The sequence below is a fragment of the Dromiciops gliroides genome, chromosome 6, assembly GCF_019393635.1.
Source record: "Dromiciops gliroides isolate mDroGli1 chromosome 6, mDroGli1.pri, whole genome shotgun sequence".
Classification (NCBI taxonomy): domain Eukaryota; kingdom Metazoa; phylum Chordata; class Mammalia; order Microbiotheria; family Microbiotheriidae; genus Dromiciops; species Dromiciops gliroides.
Window position 1 is genome coordinate 220,150,114 of NC_057866.1, and position 24,697 is coordinate 220,174,810.

Below are 24,697 nucleotides of genomic sequence, written 5' to 3' on the forward strand. Positions count from 1 at the left end.
GTTAAAAGACAAATAGAAAATGTTATATATTATCCTGGATATAATAGGGAGCCAATGGAGTGGTTTGAATATGGGGATAATGTGATCATATGTGTGTATGGGAACACCTGGACTATCAATTGGAAGGCAGACTATTGGAAGACTATTGCAGTATTGAGATGTTGAGCGTCTACACCAGGATGTTGTCAGTGTCAGGAGAGAGAAGAAGGAAGATACAAGAAATTTTGTGAAGGTAGAAATGACAGGACTTGGAAATATATTGGATATGTGAGAGTCAGGAATTAAGGATAATGCTTAGGTTATGATCCAGGATATTTGGAGGTTAATACTGCCCTTGACAATAATAATGATGTTAGGAAGAAGGGAGGATTGCATGGAGGGGGTGGAATAAATTCAGTTTTAGATATGTTGATTTTAAGATGTCTCTAGGACCCCAAGTTCAAGATGTCCAAATTGATGCTGTAAGACTAGAGGTCAAATGAAAGTTTCCTTATGGATAGGAAGATTTGGGAATCATCAACATAGAAATGATCATTTAATCCATGGATGCTGATGAGAACACCATATGAAAGTATATAGAAGGAGGAGAAAAGAGAATTCAGGACAAAGGTTCATGAAACACTTATGGTTAGAAGGATAATGATCCAGCACAGCAAACTGACAAATGGTCAACTAGGTAGGAGGATAACCAGGAGGAAGTAGGTTCATGAAAACCTAGAGAGAGAAGAGGAGGAGGGTGATTAACATTGTCAGAGATTGAAGAAAGGTCAAGAATAATGGATATTGAGGGGAAACCATTAGATTTATTAACTGAGATCACTTTGGAGAAAGTGGTCTCATTGAATGATAAGGTTGGAAGCCAGACTGCAGATATTTAAGAAAGGAATAAGAGGAAAAAAATAGAGACATTTATTGTAGAAGGCTACAATTCTCAAGGAAGACTAAATTCTCAAGGAGTTTAGTCACAATACAGAGCATAGATATTAGACAATTCCTAGTGGGTATAGACTGGTCAAATATGGGCTTTTTGAGGCTGTGGGAGACTTTGGGTATGTTTGTAGGCATTAGGGAAGCAGCCTTTAGTCAAGGAGAGATTGAAGATCTGTGAATAAAGAAAGGATGATAGAGAAATCTGTGGGAGAAGATGGGATTCAACGTAATCACTTGTCTCTAGAGAATTCTCTTGTCTCTTGCCTTGGCTAGGAGAAGAGAAACCTTTTCTGGTGAAATAAAAATAAAGGAGATAGTAGTGGAAGGCATCTTGGTGGATGAGATGAAGTTGAGGGGAGAAGATGAAGTTTTAGTTTTTTTTCAGTGAGATAACAAAGCAATGTTCTCAGCTGAGAAGGAACTATGAAAGGCTTAAGGAGAGATGAGATGGTTTGGAAATGCTATTGTGATTACTGAGATAGTGAAGTGATTAGGGAGGAGTAAAATAATTACCCTGCTGCATTGAGGACCAGTTGAGATATGTAACATAAATTCATAGTGGAAGCAGTCAACATAGTTTCATGATTTTGTTCAACAGCAAATGAATAAAAGCAAAGGCTGGGGAAGCTAGGTGGCAAAATGGATAGAGTACAGGCCCTGGATTCAGGAGGACCTGAATTCAAATTTGGCCTCAAGCACTTGATACTTACTAGCTATGTGACCCTGGGCGAGTCACTTAACCCCAATTGCCTCACCAAAATAAAAAAGCAAAGGCCATTGAGGATGAGAATAAGACAAGACTGAGGTCTATCAGTACAAAGTATTCTATAGATTAAAGGGGCAAAGGACTTGAGAGAAGAATACAATGTAGAGTTGAACTATTTCATCAAGAGGTTGAGATGGGGATGGGAAGAAAGTATAACCAGATATTGTCTTGTTCTTTTTTCTTTCCTTAGTACAGTATTTGGCACATAATACATGCTTCAAGAATGCCTTTCTATTTATTTATTCCTTTAAATTCATTCTTTATTACTATTATGATTCTATGAATTCCACCTCTGATTTTTTTTATTACTTGATTGACTTATCCTCAGTGAGCATCAGTTTACTCTTCTGGAAAATGAGATGGTTGAATTAGATGATGTTTGAAACCCCACTCTAGCTCTAGTTTAGTCTATTTTCCCCAAATCTCATGGCTGAAATCTTACCAAGATGGTTTCTTTCTCTGATGAGGATAACCAACATGCGTAAAGTCTGACAGTGAGTTAGGGGGATGTCTACCCCAAACATGTGACGACTTCCCCTCAGCAGAATGGGCAGATAAGAACAATTTGTTCCAATATTCATGAAGATAGCTGAAGCAGGCACTGTGGAGCACTTAGAGATAGGTCAGACGTCAAAGATGCCAAGGTTATCCACTTCATCCTGGGTCATTGATGATCATGTTGACTTTAGTCTTACCATTGAACTTTGATGAGTCTGGAAAAGAGAGTAACACTGATGACTTTGTGCAACTCTGCCTCACTTAAATCCAATTCTTGTGCAAGTCAGGACATTATCATATGATGCCATTGTTCTTCTTCTAAAACAAAGGACAAACAATAACAAATTTCTCTGATAGTGCAGACTGCATGCTGGCCAGAACCTCATCTTATGGAACCAGTCTGTTTTCTCCTATATATCTTCCATGTGAGGTCAGCCCAACACCATGGGGGCTTTCCTCTAGATCTTTTATTATTGTGTCAATAACAATGGAGTCTACAAGCTGTCCATTACTTTTCTTTCTTTTTATTTTTCCAGGGCAATGAGGGTTAAGTGACTTGCCCAGGGCCACACAGCTAGTGTCAAATGTCTGAGGCTGGATTTGAACTCAGGTCCTCCTGAATCCAAGGCCAGTGCTTTATCCACTGTGCCACCTAGCTGCCCCCATTACTTTTCACTTTTACAAAAACTTGGTTTGCACATAATTTCTTTTTAATTGACACCTTTTGTTTTTATCTCATTGATTTTTAAACATGCCCCATTTCCCCCCCCCCCCCATTTATGCAGTGAATCATCTCTGATAATGGAGATTTTTACAGACAGGTGTAGGGAAAGCATTTCAACAAAACTACCTAATACATTAATCCTATCTGACAATGTTTGCCATATTCCACAGTCAGTCTCCATCCTCTTCAGTGAAGAAAGGAGGTGTATTTCTCAACTATTCTCTGGCTTCAAGCCTAATCCTTATAATTTGCCATGTTTATTGATTATATTGCTCTTTCCATTTAGGTGGTTATAGTTACTGTTTCCTAGTTCTGCTTGTTTTCATCTATTATTTCATGTCTTTCCATGTTTCTCTGAGTTCTTCATATGTTTTTTCTTGTTTTATTTTTGTTTTTGTTTTGAGCCCAGATATGTGATTTCATTAGCATTATAGAACTCCCAACACAAAAACTCCCTCTAATAGTTCAGTTTGACACCTTTCTTCAAATGATTATTTTAGAGACTTGTTTGGGAGCACTGAGAAGTGATTTGCCAAGGATGACATAGCTAGTATATAAGATATTTGTGTTTATTTATATAAGTTATTCAGGCAGGAGCCAGGTTAACTTCACATAAGTTGTAGGTCGTGAGCCCACTCTTGCTGATTCTGAGCCCAACTATCTTTATCATGACATACTCCACCTCCTTGGTTACTTATAGAACATATTCTATCATATTCGTGTACCACCATTTGGTCATTATATAGTGGATGGACATCTACTTTGTTTCCAGTTATTTGCTATTACAAAAGGGCTAAATGAATATACTGGTATATATTAAGCCTTTCCTTCTGGACCTCCTTGGGATGCATGAGTGGGATATCTGGCTCTAAAACTAAGGGAGTTTTATATTCTTTACCTACATACATTTTCCAGAGTGATTAGATGAATTCACAGGGCTACAAACAGTATATTAACTTACCTTCTATTGCACAATCCCTATAACATTGACTCTGTCTGTTGCTATCTTGCCAACCTACTAGATGTAAAGTGAAATCCAAACACAGCTTTAAATTTGTGTTTGTCTTAACATTAGAGATTTGGTTCCCTCTTTCATATAGTTATTAAGAATTTAAAACTCTTCTTTTGAGAATCATTCCCCATATATTTGACAACTTATAAAGAGTCGATCTTGATTTTATATTTGTGTTAATTTCCCATATATTTTTCATATCAGACACTTAGTTGTATGTGGTACAGCTAGATGGCACAGAAGATGGAGCACTTGGCCTAGAGCAAGGAAGACCCTAGCCCTTGGGTCTTCAGCTTCAGCCCGAGATACTTACTAGCTGTGAAACTATGGGCGAATCATTCAACTTCAGTCTGCCTAAGTTTCTCAACTGTAAAATGGAGATAATGATAGTGTAATCGATTGGAATGATGCCACCTGCTGGAGACTTACTGTAGACTTACTGTAGAAGAGTTCCACCATGAAGCGAAGGTCTTTGAGGGCCAGACCAGGAGTCTTTTCTTTTGGCATCAGGAAGTGATGCGGACTAGTGGGAGGAGGAAGGAAGAGACTGGTGCTCACTGTCTCTTTCCTTAGGACTCTGGTGGAGAGCAGAGCTAGAAATGTGCTCTCCCTTTAATAGATAGGAATCTAGGCCTTTCTCTCTCTTTACCAAATTCTTATTCTCCTTAATAATGCTTAAAAGTCTAACTCTTGCTAAAGCTTATAGTTTATTGGCGACCACTCATTAGATATTTTAGAGAGACTAGCTAGAATTTTAGCCCTTAACAATAGTATTTACCTCCCAGCTTTGTTGTGAGGATCAAATGGAGAATATATGTAAAACACTTAGCTCAGTGCCTGGCAAATATCAGGGGCTTAATGAATTCTTGTTTCCTCCTTCCTGATGCAATTTTCCCCCCCAATATATATTATATTTTCTTATGCTAGGTGCAATGATGTCATTTTTCCAAATGCTTTTTTAAAAATTATGTAATGATATTGCTTATTTTATCATTTTATGATCTCTTCTTTCTTTTTAAAAAAATTTTTATTGTTTTGTTACTGGCAGATTTAATTTAATTAATTAATTTTTTGTTTGGGTGGGGCAATGAGGGTTAAGTGACTTGCCCAGGGTCACACAGCTAGTAACTGTCAAGTGTCTGAGGCCGGATTTGAACTCAGGTCCTCCTAAATCCAGGACCGGTGCTTTATCCACTGTACCATCTAGCTGCCCCCCTATCTTTCTATCCTTATTTGGTTAGGAATTCTTTCTCCCACCAATAGTGCAAGATACTTCCATTCCTTGTTTTGTTTGTTTTTTATTAAAATAACTTTTTATATTGCAGTTGAATCATCTTATTATGTTGAAATATGGTATTGGATGTGCGATAAACTTTTTTGTTGGTCATAATGATCTCTAGTTTTCTGAACAGTTCTTACAAACAGGAAATTCTTTAACTGATAGTTTGTGTTCTTTTCTGAATCAAATGCTAGGTTATTGCTTTGATTGTTCTTGATTCTGCCTTATCTAATTCATTCCACTTATCTAACTTTGTCTTTCTTAGTACCAAATGATTTTATGTTTATGTATAATATAGATTGAGATCTGAAAGCTGTGGCCTCTTTGATTCTATTTTTTTTTCTAAAACAATGTGCTTTTTTACAAACATATATCTATGTAATGACAACCCTTTATGCCACTTCTCCTAAACAATTCCATATCCAGTAATATATTACCACCTGGCTATGCCAACTATGTGTTTATTCTTTGTAAAATGTCACATTTAATGATTTGTTGCTATGTAATGTTATAAGAATATTAATATTTAAAATATGATTTGTTTTCTTGTTCTTAGTTTCATTTTTTAGTTTCCACTTAGGAGAGCCAAGTAGAAAATTAGGTATAAGCACAGGCAGAAGTGAAAGAAGGGAAAAATGAGGGTAAATTTCAAGTAGATTGATTGTGATGATCCTGAGTTACCCAAGCAGAAATGTGGTTGGAGTGTCAGACCCATAGTTACACCTGGATGCAGCATCTCAACCAGACATCACTTGATCCAGGACTCATCTGTACCATCTCATGTAGGACTTTCTCAAACAAACCATTTGACTTCTCTCTGTTATAGGCATTTTTCTTAATTGTTTATGTTTTTTTTTCAATTAGATATAAAAACAATTTTAACATTAAAATTTAGTTCCAAATTCTGTTCCTCCCTCCTACAGAAAGCAATTTGATATAGATTATATATTTGCAGTCATGTAAATATATATCCATATAGTTATGTTACAAAGAAAACACAGACAGGTGAAAAAAAACAAGAAAAATAAGGAAAGTAAATAAAAAGTTGCCTTTATCTGTATTCAAACGTAAATTAGCTATTCTCGGAGGTGTATAACATTTTTCATCATCAATCCTTTGGTATTGTCTTAGATCTTTGTACTGCTGAAGATATCTAAGGCATTCAGAGTTGATCATTGTCTGATATTATTGTTTCTGTGTATAGTGCTATCCTAGTTATGCTTACTGCACTTTGCATCAGTTCATATAAGCCTTCCCAAGTTTTTTCTGCTCATCATTCCTTATAGTATTCCATCATAATAATATAAAACAACTTGTTCACCTTTTCCCCAATTGATGGGCATCACCTCAATTTTCACTTCTTTGCCACCACAAAAAGAACTGCTATAAATATTTTTGTACATGTAGGTGTTTTTCCTATTTTTAAAATTCTGGAATACAGACCTCGTAGTGCTATTACATGTTCCAAGAGTATTCACAGTTTAATAGCCCTTTGGGCATAGTTCCAAATTCCTCTCCAGAATAGCTAGATCAATCCACAACTCAACAATAGATTAGTGTCCATTTTTCCCACATCTCCTCCAACATTTGGGGGGGGTTATTTTATTTTTATTGTCATATAGACAATCTGCTCAGTGTGAAGAGGTACCTCAGAGTTGTTTTAATTTGCATTTCTGTAATCAATAGTGATTTAGAGCATTTTTATATGAATATAAATAGCTTTATTTCTTCATCTGAAAACTACCTGTTCATATCTTTTGACCATTTATCAATTGAGTAATGACTTGTATTCTTATAAATTCAACTATGTTCTCTATATATTTGAAAAATGAAGGCTTATCAGAAAAAAACTTGATGTAAAAACTTTCCCAATTTTCTGCATCCCTTCTAATTTTAGATACATTAATTTTGTTTTTGCAAAACTTTTTTTGATTTGATGTAATCAAAATTATCTATTTTATATCTTATAATGTTCTCTATCTCTTATTTGGTCATAATTTCTTCTTTAGTCATAGATTTGACAGGTAAAGTATCCAGTGTTCCCATGATTGGCTTATGATATTACCTTTTATGTTCAATTCATGTATCCATTTTGACCTTCTCTTGACATATGGTGTAAGAGGTTGGTTTATATGTACTTTCTACCAAATTGCTTTCCAGTTTTCCCAGCAATTTTTTGTCAAATAGTGAGTTCTTGTACCCCAAACTGGATTTTTGTATTTATCAAACACTAGATTGGTAATAATAGCAGTTATTTTTTCCAATTAATTGCAACATCCTCATGTCTTCCAGATATTTTGAGAACTAAATTGCTCAGTGCCTCAAAACAATGTTGATTCTAGCAAAGATTCCTTCATATATACTTGGTCTAATCCAGAAGCATCATTGTTTCCATGATCACTTTTTAACTTCTTCATAACACAGATGGACTGTGCTAATCCAGTCCAAATGGCATGGCTTGATTTTTCTTAATGAAGAAAATCAGTATGGTATACTTGGGTAAATATGGTAGTGACTTTGTTTCTTTCTACTAAGGACCATTGTCCAACTGTTCAAAAGATAGCTAGTCTAGAAATGACTCTCATATCAGTAACCAACCATTTTCTGTCTGCTAAGGTTTTTTTTTTTGGGGGGGGCTAGGTTATTGGTGTTTGCCATCGATTCTTCTGAAGAAGGATTTATAGAAAGATATATAAAGTTAACTGGTGTGGATGATAGAGTGTGGGTCTGGAGTCAGGAAGCCCTGAGATTAAATCTGATTTTATACATATACTAGCTATGTGACACTGGACAAGTCAATTAACTGCTATTTACTTCAGTTTCTTCATCTATAAAATTGTTATTGTTGTTGATAAGAAATTTATTTCTGTAGAGGACCTCACATCCTTCTAATTTCTTGGGTCTAGAATCTCAGCTGTATCCTTGACCCCCTTGTGCTCTGTCACTCCACAAATTTAATCAGTTGGGAACATTGCAATTTCTACCTCTTCAAAACCTTTCATATATAAAATCATAAAATTTAGACCCAAAAGGGATATCAGAGGTTATTGATTCCAATTTTGTTATTTAATGTTCAGGAGAAACTGAGTCACAGAGAGGTTGACACTTGTCCAAGATCACACAGATAATAAGTATATGAGGCAGGACTTGAATTCAGGTTTCCTGATTTCATGTCCAATGCTATCTCCTATGCCACTTTTTACCCCTCTCACTACTCAAATACCATCACCATAGTAAAGGCTGTCATTGCCTTTCTCCTCCATTATTTCAGTGGCCTTCTAATTGGAGTTCTTCTATCAAGTCTCTCTCTACACCAATCCATGTTCCACAAAGTGAACAAAATGCTTTGCTTAAGAACAGGCCTGGACTATATCATCACCTACTCAACAAATTCTATTGACTCCCTATTGTCTATATGATCAAATACAAACTCTTTTGTTTGGCTCTTAAAGCCCTTCAAAACTTGATTCCAATCCACCTTTTCATCCTTACTGAACAGTACCTTAGTTCCTGTACTCTACAGTCTCACCTAAGCAGTTTTCTTGAAGCTCCTCATACTTGGCAGACCATCTCACATCTCTTTGTACAATGCTTTTGTAGTGGTCATCCCTTATGCTCACCTCCTTGACTCTACCTCATGTAAACCTTGAGTTTCTTCAAGCCTCAACATAGACAATCTTCCTAACTCCCCACTACTGCCCCGAACTAATAGTGCTTTTTCCTCCCTGAACTATCTATCTTATATTTTTTCTGCATGAACTTATGTATGAACATTGAGTCTTTCTTGATAGAATGTAATTAATCTCCTTGAGAGCTGAAACAGTTTTATAGTTTCCCTTTTATCCCTAGCACTTATAACAGTGCCTGGCTAATAGTAGCTGCTGAATAAATGCATATTGATTTTTCTGATTTTTATCTGTTTATTTTGCTCCCTTGAGTTTTATCCTTAAAAACAATCAAAAAGCTCATTTAATTTAACCATTTGTCATGCTTTCTATAAACTTTTCCCCTCTTTCACTTCTTGCTCTTTTCTCCCTATATTGCTCATAATCATCCACAATCTTCCTCTATAAAATTTACATATAAGTTTATATTTTGGGGAAAAAAAACACCTTATGTTGAAGTTGGCTGCCAAGTTTCTCTGCTTGTCAAATAGATTAATTGTATACTCACTAAGGTGGTTTTTAGCTTTTTTTGATCTCTGTGTTGTGATCATTGATGTACATCTGTTAAGTTTTCTTATGTTTGTTCTTTTATCTATTTCCCATTTTCTTCATTAATAACTCTTTTTAAATGGTCAGCTTAGATCTTATTAATCTTCTAATATTTTTTTTTCTAGTTTGTTCTTGATTTTGATCTTTCTTTTAAGAAGTAAATTTTCTTACCCTACTTAGACACTGAGTTGGAAATGACTATGATGTCAGCAATTGATCATTTCTTAACCAATAAGACACAATGTTTTAGTTTTTGTAATTTTTTCACATTTCCTATGTCTAGCACCTCTCAATTCTTCACAAAAAATATTTTTGGATATATTTGTATGGAATTTCTATGTAATTTACAGAACTCTTTGCTTCCTTAATTCTAAGGTATATATTTCAGCTTCTTCACCCTCCCTTTCTACACCCACCTGTGCCTTTAATTCACCCAATATAAAGCATTTGTATATTAATTGGGGGGGGGGTTATAGTCCTCATCATAAAATTGGTCTTTTTTACTCTCTAATCACAATTATTTTCCTGAAGTTTTTTTTTAATTAATGCTGATCATGAACATGGTAAAATGAGATAGCCAAATGTCCCATGAGGCAATATTTCTTGTTGCCTTTGATTGCTAAAACAAAAACCCACAACAATTTCATTTGCTCTCTAGTGAGAATAAGTGAACCATATTTTTCATGAAACTATAACTTCTTTTACCTTCTGATTTCACAGATAATGAGATTAATATTGTTGGCATTCAATTCCTCCAGTAACAATGTCTATACACTGATAATCAGAAAAAATCTCACATCTGTCAGCCAAACAGTAATTTTTTTAAATAAGTAGTCTAAAATATGTGTGATTCTAAGCACAATTATGCTCCTTTTGTACTGCTCAACCAAAGTTGCTATAGGAATTGAGGGGGTTGAACAAGTCCAAGGCCCATTTTGTATGTTGCCTTTGTTGATGGGATTATTATGACCAATAATAGCCATACTACTGAATAAGAAATACTATGAAGTATTGAAAAAAAGTAGCTCTTATAGTGAATGTAAATAATAGAGAAACAACAATAGTAGCAGCAATGACAATGCTGGTGACCATGATGATAATGATGATGATGGATGGTGATTTTACTGTAATTATTGCCCAAACTAAGAATCATGAGATTTAAATGAGAAAGGAACACAAAGTTCTTTAGATTCAATTCTCCCTGATCATGAAGCTTTACTTCACATCACTAACAAGTGTTTGTACATCTGCTTAAGGACCTCTAGTGATAGAGAGGTCACTAACACTTGAGGCAACCTATTCCATGGTTAATAAACTATAGAACTATATTTTCCTGATGATTTCACAAAGAATTTTAATCTCTAACAAAGGTAATAATTATCTTATTTTAATATACATTTATATATATTATTTATATATTATGTATTTATATTATATATATATATATATTTTAGAGTGAGAAGAGGTAAATTAATCATATGCTGAGAATAAGGCAAAGCTGATGTATAATTCAAATGCTACATAAGAGTCAACAAAACATGAAATAAAGAAGAAAAGCCTAGAGAAAGGATTCTAGCAAGTTGAGTAACTTAGCAATCTTTTGTGAGAAAACACTGACAAGAATCAGAGTGATTAAGACAGGTTAAAATCTGCACCATTCTGACCTTCTTCTTGCCATCCACTCATGCTACTACATCCTCTGGACTTTCAGAGTATGGTCTGTCAGAAACCATACCGAGGGTGACATAATCGACTTAGTCTGGGGTCCATAACTCTGGGGCCAAGTGATATTGATTGGTTAGTCAGTGAGTGCACACTCACATGATCCACAGTACATAGGCAGTCCCAGACCCCAAACCATATTTTACATTTTGTCCAACCATCCAACCTGGCCATGGTCGTATTCTCTGCTGAAACATGCCTATCCTACATGCACCAACCCCTTAACAGGGTGACCACAGTCAAATCAATATGGTCATGACTATGGAAAAATATGGCAATTGACTTTCCCATTCCTGGTTCACCATCTCTGCAAGTGATACTGTGACTACCACTTTCCTATATGTGCTTTCTCCTCCTTGATGATGTTATGCTCCTCAAAAGCAGTGACTGAATCTCTTTTGTAATCATATCTCCGTAATGCTTGGCAAATAGTAAACACATAATGCCCATGTTCCTTCCTTCCTTCCTTCCTTCCTTCCTTCCTTCCTTCCTTCCTTCCTTCCTTCCTTCCTTCCTTCCTTCCTTCCTTCCTTCCTTCCCTCTTTCCCTTCTTCCTTTCTCTCTCTCTTCTGTATTCCTTCCTTTCTTTCCTTTCTTCCTTTTTCTTTCTAGGAAGAACCCACATTTGTGGGCTCTCAGATTTATCTAAGTTTAAGTGTGAAGAAAACTGTGTCATATTAATATTGCCATGAGAAGTTAAATGCCACTGGGCATGTTTTCTATATTTTTTTTATGACTGAGAATGAATTTTGTTTTCATTTTCTTAAACTAAGAAGTGTTGTTAATAGCATTAAGAGGCCCAGAGTATGTTATTTGATCGACACACAACACACACTTGGAAATTTACCAAGGAGAGGAGAAAAACTGACAGAGAGCTATACCTGGCAATAACAAAGGCTCTCAGGTCATCCTAAGACTTGATGAAGGTGAAATAAAGCTTGTCAATGGTTGGTAGTACCTCATATCATTTTTTGGGCCATTGGTCTAGATGCCTGCATTTTTCATTTGAAAGATGAAACCTTTCTGTAGTGGAATTGGTACCTTTTTTCTAAGCTAACATATCAAGAACCAGTGAGTTACATCTATAACATAGCTGCACCTACATAACACATTTGTATTTTTTCCATGCATGTGCTACCTTTAAGAGTATTTTGGATCCTGTCCCTAAGCATATAGTGATAAAAACAGAAAGACACATGGCAAATTCCCAAAGAAAGTAAAGAGGCACAACTGTGTGAGAGGTAATGGTTCATTGCAAATTTGTGAAAGATGGTGAAAATTAATCGGCTAACTGTCTCATATTTCATATTTTACAACACTGCTTGTCTTGAACCCAAGCATGTCTGTTCACAATGTCTTATCTTCCCATGTTGTCTACATTTGTTTTTAAAAAATGAATCCATTTGTCTAGCCAGACAAACTAAAATGCTCTGTCTGCAAATTAGATGCTTTTAGCAAACCATGTGTGCACAGTTAAGCTGTGTTTGCGGATTTTTTTTTCTTAAAGTGTCGTCAATTCACCAATGTACTTGCATTAATTTTTCCTGACAGACACATGCCACCCCACTGCAGTGATATATGACAGTAATTGCAATTATATGACCAAAGTACTTTTTTTCTCCACTTTCAGCAAAGGGAAATTCTAATGTATGAGTATGACTCTTTTTAGGGCAATGTAACATTTTGATATTCTTCTCTCCTTTCATATGCTAATCTACAACTCCAACTGTATCATACCCCTATTTTCTTCACTACATATAAGCTTATTTTTCTAAGGAAATGCCTATGTAAAAAAAAAATGACTCAGATTTTAAAAGTCTGCACCAGACTATTTTAAAAGAGCCACAATACCATTATTACGCAATAATAACATCCTTCTGTCTGGACTATAAAAATAACTTTTCCAATAGCAATGAAGCAGGACCTTAGCTGTTATTGGGTCAGTCTTTAGCACTCCATATGTATCATCAAAAGTTCCATCTTAAAATCACCACACCATTGTGGAAGGAATCAATTTCTAGGACATTATTACCTTCTACATGGTTTCAGTCGTTCAGCTTGTAGCCTGGTGTCTTACAATATTTCCACTCCCAGGGTACTATAATTACCCCCAACCCACTCTTAGAATGGCTTATTTCTTAATCACAATATTAACATGAGTTAAACGCACACTTGCTGAGATCAGCTGCAGATTATTTGGGGGTAACTACATAGGAATTCTCAAGATGACAATGACAGTTACATTTACCAACGATTGCTATTTTATTATATTCTGGAAAACTATGAAATTAACCTCCGTGAAGACAGCACTTGCTACTTAGACCATAATGAGCTAATGGAGCAGCTGTAGATTGATCAACATTTTAAAAGAGAACACCACACAGATCCTAGGTACATCCCAAGTGTTTTGTTGTAGTGTTTCATAGATTTCCATTAACAGTATGTAAATCAACTAACATTTCAGTAAGGGAATTTAACTTTCTGTATAAACACACTGTTTAAAAATATTCTTCACAAAAGCCAATCACCTTTTAACCTTTAGAATAAGACTCTATGATTACACCACAGGGGGAAAATGGACTGGAAATAAGATAAGACTGATAATACCTTCCAGGAGAAATTTGCAGTCTTTCAATGATAGTCTCTTTGGGATACCATAATTTTACAAGAGCTTGAAAGTTTTTATTTAAGCTTCCAGAAATAATTTATCTTCTACCATGTCAGTTTTAAAATGGAAAAATATACGTTGCCAAGATAACACTTTAGAGCAAGTTTTCCCCTCCCCTCCCCCAACTGCTATTATTTATCTTTTGGTTTGGAGGAGGGTGAGGGGTTATGGGAAAGAAGTACCTGATTCAAATATTTAAAAGGAAAAACAAAACAATTCTTGAGAATGTTTCTGTCACCAATGTAGGATGTCATTTAAGATATTAAAGAGTATATAGCTTGTTTCATACCATGGATTGGTAGTTGCTCCTGTTATTTTTATTTTTTTTCTTTTTAAAATTATTTTCTTTTAATTATGTATAATGTGCTCTTCCTTTAAATATATAATAAAGTTATGTAAATTTCTATTTTTCCTTTTTTTTCTTTTCTTCTCCCCACCCTACCCCCTGCCCTAAAAATGGCTACCATTAGACACAAATATATGTGTGTGTGTGTGTGTATAGACACACACATATAGTATGTATGTATGTATATATGTGTGCATGAAATGATTCTATACATAATTTTAATTATCAGTTCTTTCTCTGGATGCAAATAGCATCTTCCTTCATTACTTTTAATTATTCTCTTGGAAGTGAATCTGCCTGAGTTGTTCAGTATAAATGTTGCAGAAAGAATTGCCTGTCCACAAAGTTCCTGGCACATACTAGACACTTAATAAATGCTTCTTGACTTAATTTGTTGACTTTCTCTATATACATAAATCAAAATAAATCAACAAGTTGCACAATCACCTTGGTATAACAAGTTCAACTTTAATGTATTTCTTGTGTTTGAATTCTGGCATTAAGAATTTAGGCAGGACTAGAGTTTTGTCTTTTTTACAATCCAGCAAAAGTGGATCTATATCATATGAAGAATGTTTGTGGCCACAGACCTTATTGCAAGGTCAGTAATTAAGGCTTTATAGCAAAATCACATGATGAGCACTTAAAGTCACATTAGTCATATGACTTGGTAAACTTTTTCAAAAAACATGAAATCCTTATTGTAGAGCCAATAACTTTCTATAAATACATTCATTTCCTTCTCTATGCATTTAATCAAAGTACAAATTTTTTCTATAACGTCTGGTTATTTTTCTCATATCAGCCTTTTCCCTCTCATTGGACCAAAAACTCTTAACATAAACATTTAGGGTGCTATAAATTGCTAGATGATACAGTGGATAGAGTGCCAGGCCTAGAGTCAGAAAGACTTCTCTTCTTGAGTTCAAATGTGACCTCAGACACTTACTAGCTTTGTGACCCTGGGCAAGTCACCGTCTTTGCCTCAGTTTCATGATCTGTAAAATGAGCTCGAGAAGGAAATGGCAAACTACTCCAGTATCTTTGCAAAGAAAACCCCAATGGGGTTATGAAGAGTCAGACACAGCTGAAACGACACAGATAAATTACATACATATATATGTGTATGTGTATGTATAGGCATAGGTATATAAATATATATCCAGGTGGAGTGAAATAACAAGAGTTTATACATTTAAATGATTTAAGGTTAAGGACCAAAAATGAAAAATAATTGAAAAGTTGTTCATGCGTCAGATCAATATCTTTGTTACAAGTGATAATTATAATTTAGATCAATATTATTTATTTCACTTTTATTCTCTATAAATTTCTAGGTTCAAATGTAAATTTTTTGTTTATATATCTTAGCAATTAAGATATATAATTGTATTTTCATAATTTATTTACAAATTTAAGTGCCCCCTCATGCAATGAGATAATCATGCTGCATATTAAATTATGTTTTTCTCTTGGGGGGGGTGGGGAGGATGACTATATATTAAGGAGCTTCTATTGAACGAATTCCATCTTTAGTCTCTGTTCAAGAACCTAAGTAATGAGAACAGTAAGTAGAATGATTCTCTGAATTTAGTATTGAGATGTGAGTGATAGAAAGAGGAGACTAAATATATCAGAGACTATAATATTGTGTTTGTCTGAAATGTAACCAGTTTGAAGCAAACACTAAATTTAATTATAAAGATTGTAAGATGAGAAATATTTCTTTTTCTTCAGGAGAAATGAGATTATGTAGCAAATACACAGGAGACTTTACAAAAGCAAATTATACAGGAGGCTGCATTCTACTCTCTCCAAAGGCTGGTCCAGTTTTAGACTTAGTCTTCTGGATATATAACATCAGAGTTCTCTAGCTAAAAGGGACCTCTGAGACCATCTAGTCTAATTTCTTCCTTTTATAGATGAGGAAACAAAGGCCAAGAGAAATTAAAACATTTGCCCATGGCCATCTACTCAGAGGTAGAATTTCCAGTCAGTTTCTCGGATTCTAGAGCCAGTGATTTTTCCACTGTGCCCTGTTGGGAAGAACCTAAATTAGTTTGTCCCAGTCTAAAGAACAAGTGAAACTGGAATTTCCTTGATTTTAAAGATTCTTTTGTGACTGAATCTCTTCCAAAACCAACTAAACCAATGTGAAGGGAGTCACAATACCCTTGAACAAATAGGAAAACTACTGATTTACAATATGTCTGTGTTCAGAAATGATACATCCAGCTGGTAATGGAATCCAAATTTTCTAATTCCTGGTCCTACCAACTAATAGTATATCTGCCTCCTTCCCAACAAACCACAGTATATAATCTCTCAAGAGAATTTCCCACCTACTCTGGGTATTGTAACATCTAATATTTTCTGAACTTTCAAATTTTCTTTTAGATCAGCATCTTCATGACCCATTTGTCCAACTATGGGAATGACCGCCTGGGGTTATATACCTTTGTGAACTTGGCCAACTTTGTGCAGAGCTGACTAACCTGAGACTGCAGACTCTGCCTCCCGTGCTGCTGGCTCACAAGTACTTTGAGCTCTTCCCAGAGCAAAAAGACCCTCTCTGGCAGGTAACTACAAATGTCCCACTGGGGAAAGGGATACACGGATTTGTGAAAACCACAGAAAACCCCAAGTTCTCCTTTTAGTCAAGTTCCATCTTCTTCCCTAGCACATTGGTTAGTTTTTTGGAAGGTAACTGAGGGTACCTTCCAAAAAACTAACCAATTACAACTCCATCCTGTGGCATATTACATTTAGCATCTTTACTATTTTAATTTTCTTCAAATATAAACATGTGAATTAGGAATAAATAGAGCCATCCAAAAAGAAGAGATTTGCCAGTGGTTATATTGTTCAAAAAGGATGATAGACCCTGTGAATAATATTTTTCCTCACGGAGACTGCTTGACTGGGCATGTCTGTTGTTGACTTTACTGTTTATCTGGGAGAAAGCTTGCTTCCTTTGATGTCCATTGTTCCTGATTCATTGGATTATATTGACTCATAGAATCAATAAACTGTCTGTAAAGTGCATATTGTGGGATCCCCCACTAAGCACTCAGTGCAAAAGGAGTACCCTCATTAGTGTGTGATCACCAGGACTGGGGCATTTTAGAGCTTCTCCCTCTCATCTAGCTAGTCATTCAATCAGTCAATAAGAATATATTAAACACCTACTACATGGCAAGCATTGTAGAAACACTGGGGATACAAAGAAAGACAGAAAGAGCTTTCTTTAAAGAGCACATTCTAATCGAGGAAACAACCAGCATATAAAACAACAAAATATAGACACAAGCACAGAGACACACACATGTGAGATAAATCGGAGAAAATCAATAGAGAGAAGGCACTGGCATTAAGAGGAATCAGTAAAGCCTTCTCTTACATTGAAGAAAGCCAAGAGGCAGAAATGAGGAGGGACAGTTTTCTAGACATGAAGAACAGCCTGTGAAAAAATCCATGGTCTGGAGATGGGAATATACAAACACATCCTAAGGCAATATCAAACACAAGTGTTCTCATAGAAGCACTTTGTAAATTGTAAAATGTTCCATAAAGTGTCATCATTGGCATTGGCAATATACATAGAAACATAGATTTACAGCTTAAAGGGTCCTTAGAGCTTATTTAGTCCATACTTCTCATTGTATATACGAGAAAACTAAGACCCATAGAGATTAAATAATTAATAAATAAATCAACAAGCATTTATTAAATGTTTACTAAGAGTCAGACATTGAATTGAGCACTTGGAATCTTCCCCTTCCCCCAAAGTCCCTGCTCTCAAGGAGCTTACATTGTACTGAGAGAGACAAAATATACTTAGATCAGGACATAAATAAATACAGAGTAGATGGAAGATAGCCTTAAAAGGGAAAGCACTAGCATCTGGGGGGAATGAGAAGAGTCTACTGTAAGAGATGGCCTCACAGCAAGTCTTAAAGATAGTAAGAGATTCTTCAAGGCTGAGGTTATGAGGGAGAACATTCTGGGTATGAGGCAAAGTTAGTTTAGCCAAAAGAGTAAAGGGCAAAAAGGTTAGGAAGCCAGGAAGGGCCCAGGTTGTAGAGAGTTTTAAGTGACCAACAAAGGATTACTGGAATACTGGAGATCAGAAAAAGCCGCTGAAATTTAGTGAGTAGCTGGGTGACATAGTCATAAGGAATATAGAGGATAAAGAAAAAAGGGCCCAGGACAGAGTCTTGAGTGGGCATGATATGGATGAAGATTTAGCTGAGACACATAAATTAAATAAGTAGCAAAGTAAGGGTAGGAACTCATGATTTCTCTATACCAAGCTTCCATACGACCATTATTGTCATAATCATTAGTACGATCCACTTGCTATTTCCCCATATGCTACTTCTCATCACATATACCAGCCAGGAATCCCTCTATTTATTTATTGAGTCATAAATGCAAAGCATTGTGTTAGGGGCTTAGGGAAATGCAATGATATTTAAAAGACAATTTCTGCTTTCACGGAGCTTATCATATTTTAGGGTAATTGCCTTTTTATTCATGTCTTTTAGTCCATTTCAAGCACATACATAATAAAAGAGTTCAAAACAGACTTCTATCAGTACCTCAGTTGTTAGTATATGGCATTTGTGTCATACATAATTAATTAATTGATTGATAATTATTGATACCATGCTTAATGCCATTCTTCAAATGTATTAGGTACATAATAAACTTACAGTTATACAGTCATAGGAAAGAAGCAAACAGTTATGAAGGATCTCTTATGTAGTAGGCATTGAGCTAATTTTAAAAATGTTATTTCACTTGATCCTGAAAGCAAATCTGGGACATAGGTTGTATCACTATTGCCATTTTACACTTCAGGAAGCTGAGGTGGACAGACTTCAAATGACTCACCCAAAGTCACACAACTGTTTGAGACTGGATTTGAACAAAGGTCTTCCTAACTCCAGGTCCATTGCTCTATTCATTGTCCCATCTAACTGCTGCTTAGATTATTAGAGACTGAAAGATTCTTAGTGATTATCCAGTCCCTTAGTTTCCAAATGAACAAATTATAGAAGAGAAAAGCTAATAACTTGCCCAAAGTGACTAGTGATAGACCACGGACAAGTATTAGTTATTAGATAAATTATTCTCTTTTTTTGTGAGGCAAGTGGGGTTAAGTGACTTGCCCAGGGTCACACAGCTTGTAAGTGTTAAGTGTCTGAGGCTAGATTTGAACTCAGGTCCTCCTGAATCCATGGCTGGTTCTTTATCCACTGTGCTACCCAGTTGCCCCAGATAAATTATTCTTTACTTCTGTAGTTCCTCATCACCCAAGCATTCAGGCTGTACTCTGTTATTTTGCATTTGTTGGAACATTGTTTTGTAATACAGCTAGGTCCCAATTAATGTAAATAAATCCCCTGAACTGGTTGCAGGTATTCAGATTCAAATTATTTGAAGTTATGATTAGGTAAAATAAGGTAACTGGTTCCAACCCAACGGAAATAAGCAATGTGAATCTAAATAATGCATACACTTCATGGGCTCCATTATTTGTACAAATTGAGAACTCGCTTAAATAATGATAATAACTAGCATTTATATGGTGCTTTAAAGCTTTCAAAGGATACACACAAACATACATATGTAATATATACTATACAATTAAATGAGGTTACATATACAGTATGCATATATAATCACATTTGATCCTTATGACAGCATTATAATGCTTGTACTGTATTAGTATCCCCATACTACAAATAAAGAGACTGAGGCTCAGAAAGATTGTGACAGCCATTGTCATATGGCTTATAAATGTGAGGGGCAAGATATGAACCCAGGTCTTTCTGACTCCAGTTTAAATGCTATTTCTACTATCCCAGAAAACCTCCTTATGATAAAATATAGCATCGTAGTGAAATAAATAGAAATATAGTAACAGAGATGTGAAATAATTGCCTCAGAGAGAGCCAAGAAAATGCCTCAGCCAATAAACAGTAGAAAAGTCTTGCCAAGCAGAGAGACATGGTAGCCAAGGGCAATCCTGGCTTAGAATCTAAGTTTATTTGTAAAATCTTCTATTGGAAGATGATATAAGAGTATGAGCAAAATCGCCCATAAGAGAGCATTAAATACTAGAGAGAAAAGCAAGTTAGAAAAAGATTGGAAAGAAACTCAGTGAAGCCACCAGATTTGAACTTTGGAATGAATGGTGAGGCATGGGAGACACTGAGCAAAGGCTGCCCAGCATGGCGTGCCCACCATCACAGAAGGCTCTGTGTTCTATGAGAGAAGCAGAACTGTAGTAGCTCAAGAGAACAATTAGATGCACAAATTTCACAACATCTCTACTCCAACTGTTCATGTGAACTATGTGTGCCCAACCTGCGGTAGAACTTTCAGAGATGGTATTGCTCTAATCAACCATAGTCAGACATACCATGCCTTTACTCTAATATAGTAATGCCATTTTGTTCCTCCTCAAGAATGAAGGACAACAACTAGCCAAGGATGGAAGTACAAGAAAGACGAAAATTTTGAAAGCTATAGAAATGTTTATAATAAACTTTTTTTCTTAATCAATGACAGTGAAGTCACTTCATTTGGATTATAAATTAACTGTTCTGAATATGTTACATGAGAAAGTGAAAATGGTACTAAAGAAAACAATGTTGACTTGGTACCTGTGTGACTTTGAACAAGTCACTTGTGGGCTTCACTTTTTTCATCTGTAAGTTGAGAGGGATGGACTAGGTGTCTTTTGAGATCTCATCTAGCTCCATATCTATGGCCCTATGTTCCTAGGTCTTCCTTCTTTTGTATTTCCCCCAGAGACTATACAGTTCTACCCAGAGGAGGTTTTGTTAACCCACATGCAATTTTTAAATGAATAAAGCAATGATAAGTAATCAATTCTTGCCACCCATCTGTTTCTGGAATCTTATGAAATTACTTTCATTTTTAAGTACAGAGAAATAAAGAAATTTTAATTTGCTTTTAAATCCAGGGCAATCAGCCAAAGAGCTTGCCCCTCTCTCCATTTATGGTTATTCCTAAAAGAGTCAGTGAGTCAAAAGCCATTCCTAATAGCAGTTGATATTAGTGTGTATCTTGAGCACAGGACCCAGTGCTAGGTGCAAGAAATAAATAAAAAAGAAATTGAGAGGCAGCTAGGTGTCACAGTGGATAAAGCACTGGCCCTGGATTCAGGAGGACCTGAGTTCAAAGCCGGCCTCAGACACTTAACCCTTACTAGCTGTGTGACCCTGGGCAAATCACTTAACCCCCATTGCCTCTCAAAAAAAAAAAAGAAAGAAAGAAAAGAAAAGAAAAAAGAAATTGAAGACCTGATTGGACAGTGTCTCCCAGAAGTTCACAAGCTACTTCAGGATATAATGAAAGGCTTATGACTGCACAAAACTAAAATATAAACATATCTACACTGATCCACACCCAAAGTCCCCCACCTCTGCAATCAAAGGAGGGAAGTGTCCATTTCCCCCTTTCTTCTCCAGGGCCAAAAGTCATGACAATTACCCAACCTTGAATTTCACTTTCCATTTGCACTGTTACAGTCATCCGGTATATTATTTTTCTGATTCTGCTTTACTTCACTTTGCATCAGTTTCTACAAGTCATTCCATGTTACAATGAATTTCTAAAATGTATTTTCTCTTAAGGCATACTAATAGTCTATGACATGCATACAACATAATCCATTTAGCAGTTCTATGAAGGCCCATTTATCTTTTTTTCTTCAAAGTGAATTAGAAGCTTTGCCCAGTATTTTTTATCAAGAAAGGAAAAAAGAAAACCACACTCATCAAGATAAAGTAAAGTTTTGTTTTTCTGGCCTTCATTTGCTTTTACATTGTTATGCTATAAATCAAATCCTGTCTCTGATATACTTACATGAATACATATATATACATCTCTCTATATATACATATACATACACACATTCATATGTGTGTGTGAGACAGGGGGCACTCACCTCATCTTTCTGGGTTATCTTGGAAGATTTTAAGACTACAATTTGCAGAACAGAAATATATTAGCTTTAGTAGAGAGCATTTCTTACTCAGGAATTCCTTATAGAAATGAAATCACAGGAATAATAATAATGAGGAGGATAACTAACATTTACATAGTGCTTATTATGTACCAGGCATTGTGCTAAGTGCTTTACAATCATCATCTCACTTGATCCTCACAAAGGTGGGCAATAGGTCTTATTATTATTCCCATTTTATAGATAAGGAAACTGAGTCCAGCAGTGGTTAAGTGACTCACCCAGGGTCACAAAGCTAGTAAATATCTAAGATCAGATTTTAACTTACATCTTTCTCACTTCAGGCTGGATGCTTCGTCCACCTTGACACCTACCTGCACCAAAGTAACCATTATACATACATACATACATACATACATACACACATACACACATACACATACATATACGGATGCATACATATATGTATATAGTAATATATGATGTGTATATTTAAATATGTATTTACAATGACTACATACTTATGTGAACATATTATCATTGATTTTTCAGAAGTTAGATTCATTTTTGCAAACATCAAAGAGTGATTAGTATTAATCAATGTGTAGTATTTTATTTTTTATACCACCAATACAACCATATCACCAGCAAAACAAGCAAATATGTTCTTCAATTTACTGCCTTAGAAAAATAAACATGGTTCCTCTACAATCTAAACATAAAGTCAACTTCTCCACGAAAAATGCTTTGAAAAAAAAAAGAGCGAATCAACTGTTATTTTTCTTTAGGTTTTCAATTCACACTTTTGCTTTTTACATTACCACAAATAGAAAGGCAAGGTGCCCAAGGACATCCTCCACTTACTTCACTTTCATTTCTCTTGGTGACTTATGTAAATTTTAATTAGCACCAACTACTATATATTTGAAGCTGCTTTGTCACTTAATCTGAAAGTGTAATATGAATATCTGGCCTAGCACTAACTTTGGGTAAGTATAACAATAATCAGGTTTCTTACAAAGAAGTTTCCTAAGATAACAAATATTAATTGTACATACCACCATTCTGGTAGTTGGACATCCTTAGTTCACTCTCATGCGGGTGAGGCCTTTATTTTATTTATTTATTTATTTTAGGTCCTCCTAATCTATTAATAGTTTTTAGTATACCTTCCAAACTATTCTAATTGAAGAATCACTTCAATACAAAGCGTGCCAGGGGCAGCTAGGTGGCATAGTGGATAGAGCACTGGCCCTGGATTCAGGAGGACCTGAGTTCAAATCCAACCTCAGACACTTGACACTTACTATCTGTGTGACCCTGGGAAAGTCACTTGACCCTCATTGTCCTGCAAAAAAAAAAAAAATACGACCACACAGAAGGAATGGGTTTTCCAAAGTCTGTTTTCAGTTTCACCTGATACATTGCAAGAGTAATTGTAAGAGGGGCAGCTAGGTGGTACAGTGGATAGAGCACTGGCCCTAGATTCAGGAGGACCTGAGTTCAAATCCAGTCTCAGACACTTGACAGTTACTAGCTGTGTGACCCTGGGCAAGTCACTTAACCCCAATTGCCTCAACAAAATTTAAAAAATAAATAACTAAAGAGTAATTGTAAGGTCAGACTTACTCTTCATTGACTTATCAGTATCCTTAAGTTTTCCAGCTGTCAGCAATAACAATTAGCTAGTCTAGGGTATTATAAGATTACCAAAGTACTTTGCATATGTTACCTCATTAATAATAATTATTATTATTACTCACAATAATCAAAAGTAGGTACTATTATTACCCTCATCTTACAGATAAGAAAAATGAGCCTAAGAAAGGTAAAGTGACTTGGTCCAAGATCACAAAGCTAGAAAGTGTTTGAGCCTGGATCTGAATTCAGATATCCATAAATCCTAATGCCACACGCTATGTACTGCAGCACATAGCTTGTCATGTTAGTTCATTCTCAAATTTCATTCGCACACAGGAAGAGAGGAAGGAGGGAGGATTTTAAATAAAAGAATGTTTAAAATTGTTTTTACATGTAATTTGAAAAAAAGATTAAAAAGGTAATTGGGAAATGTTTAACAAAATAAATTAAAATATAATACAACAAAAATATTTTCACTCACAGTTTTGCTACCAATGAATTTTCCAAATAGGACTTGTCTTTCTGACTGCTAATGTAATCAGATTAATGAGTAAAGCTTCCTTCAGTCTGCCCTTTTCCTACTAGAATTTCCAGAAATAAAGGAGCAGAAAAATGAATAACTGTTTGCCAGTTCAATGTTGGCAGAGGTGCACTGGAGCCAACTTGTACCAGATCAATAGAGCCAATTGTTAAATTTAAACATTAGAAATAGGCAAATGATACAAATTGGAACTTGATTTATTATTTTGCTGATTTTTAAGACTTAAGAAAGTAATGGAGAAAAATATATTTATTATGTATTGCACACTGGGGGAGGGGGTGAGGACACAGCTGTTAAACATTTGTCTGCACACTTTTGAATATAGCTAAACTTTTTTTGACACTCTAGTCCATA

At 35.4% G+C, this 24,697-nt stretch overlaps 1 protein-coding gene across 1 annotated transcript in view; it reads left to right on the forward strand.

The window, feature by feature from the left end:
- Positions 1 to 24,697, forward strand: part of NDST4 (N-deacetylase and N-sulfotransferase 4) — a 376,202-nt gene that overhangs the window by 281,660 nt on the left and 69,845 nt on the right. The window contains 2 exon segments of the mRNA XM_043973174.1: positions 16,557 to 16,644; positions 16,647 to 16,738. Of these exon segments, the coding sequence (XP_043829109.1) occupies positions 16,557 to 16,644; positions 16,647 to 16,738 (180 nt within the window).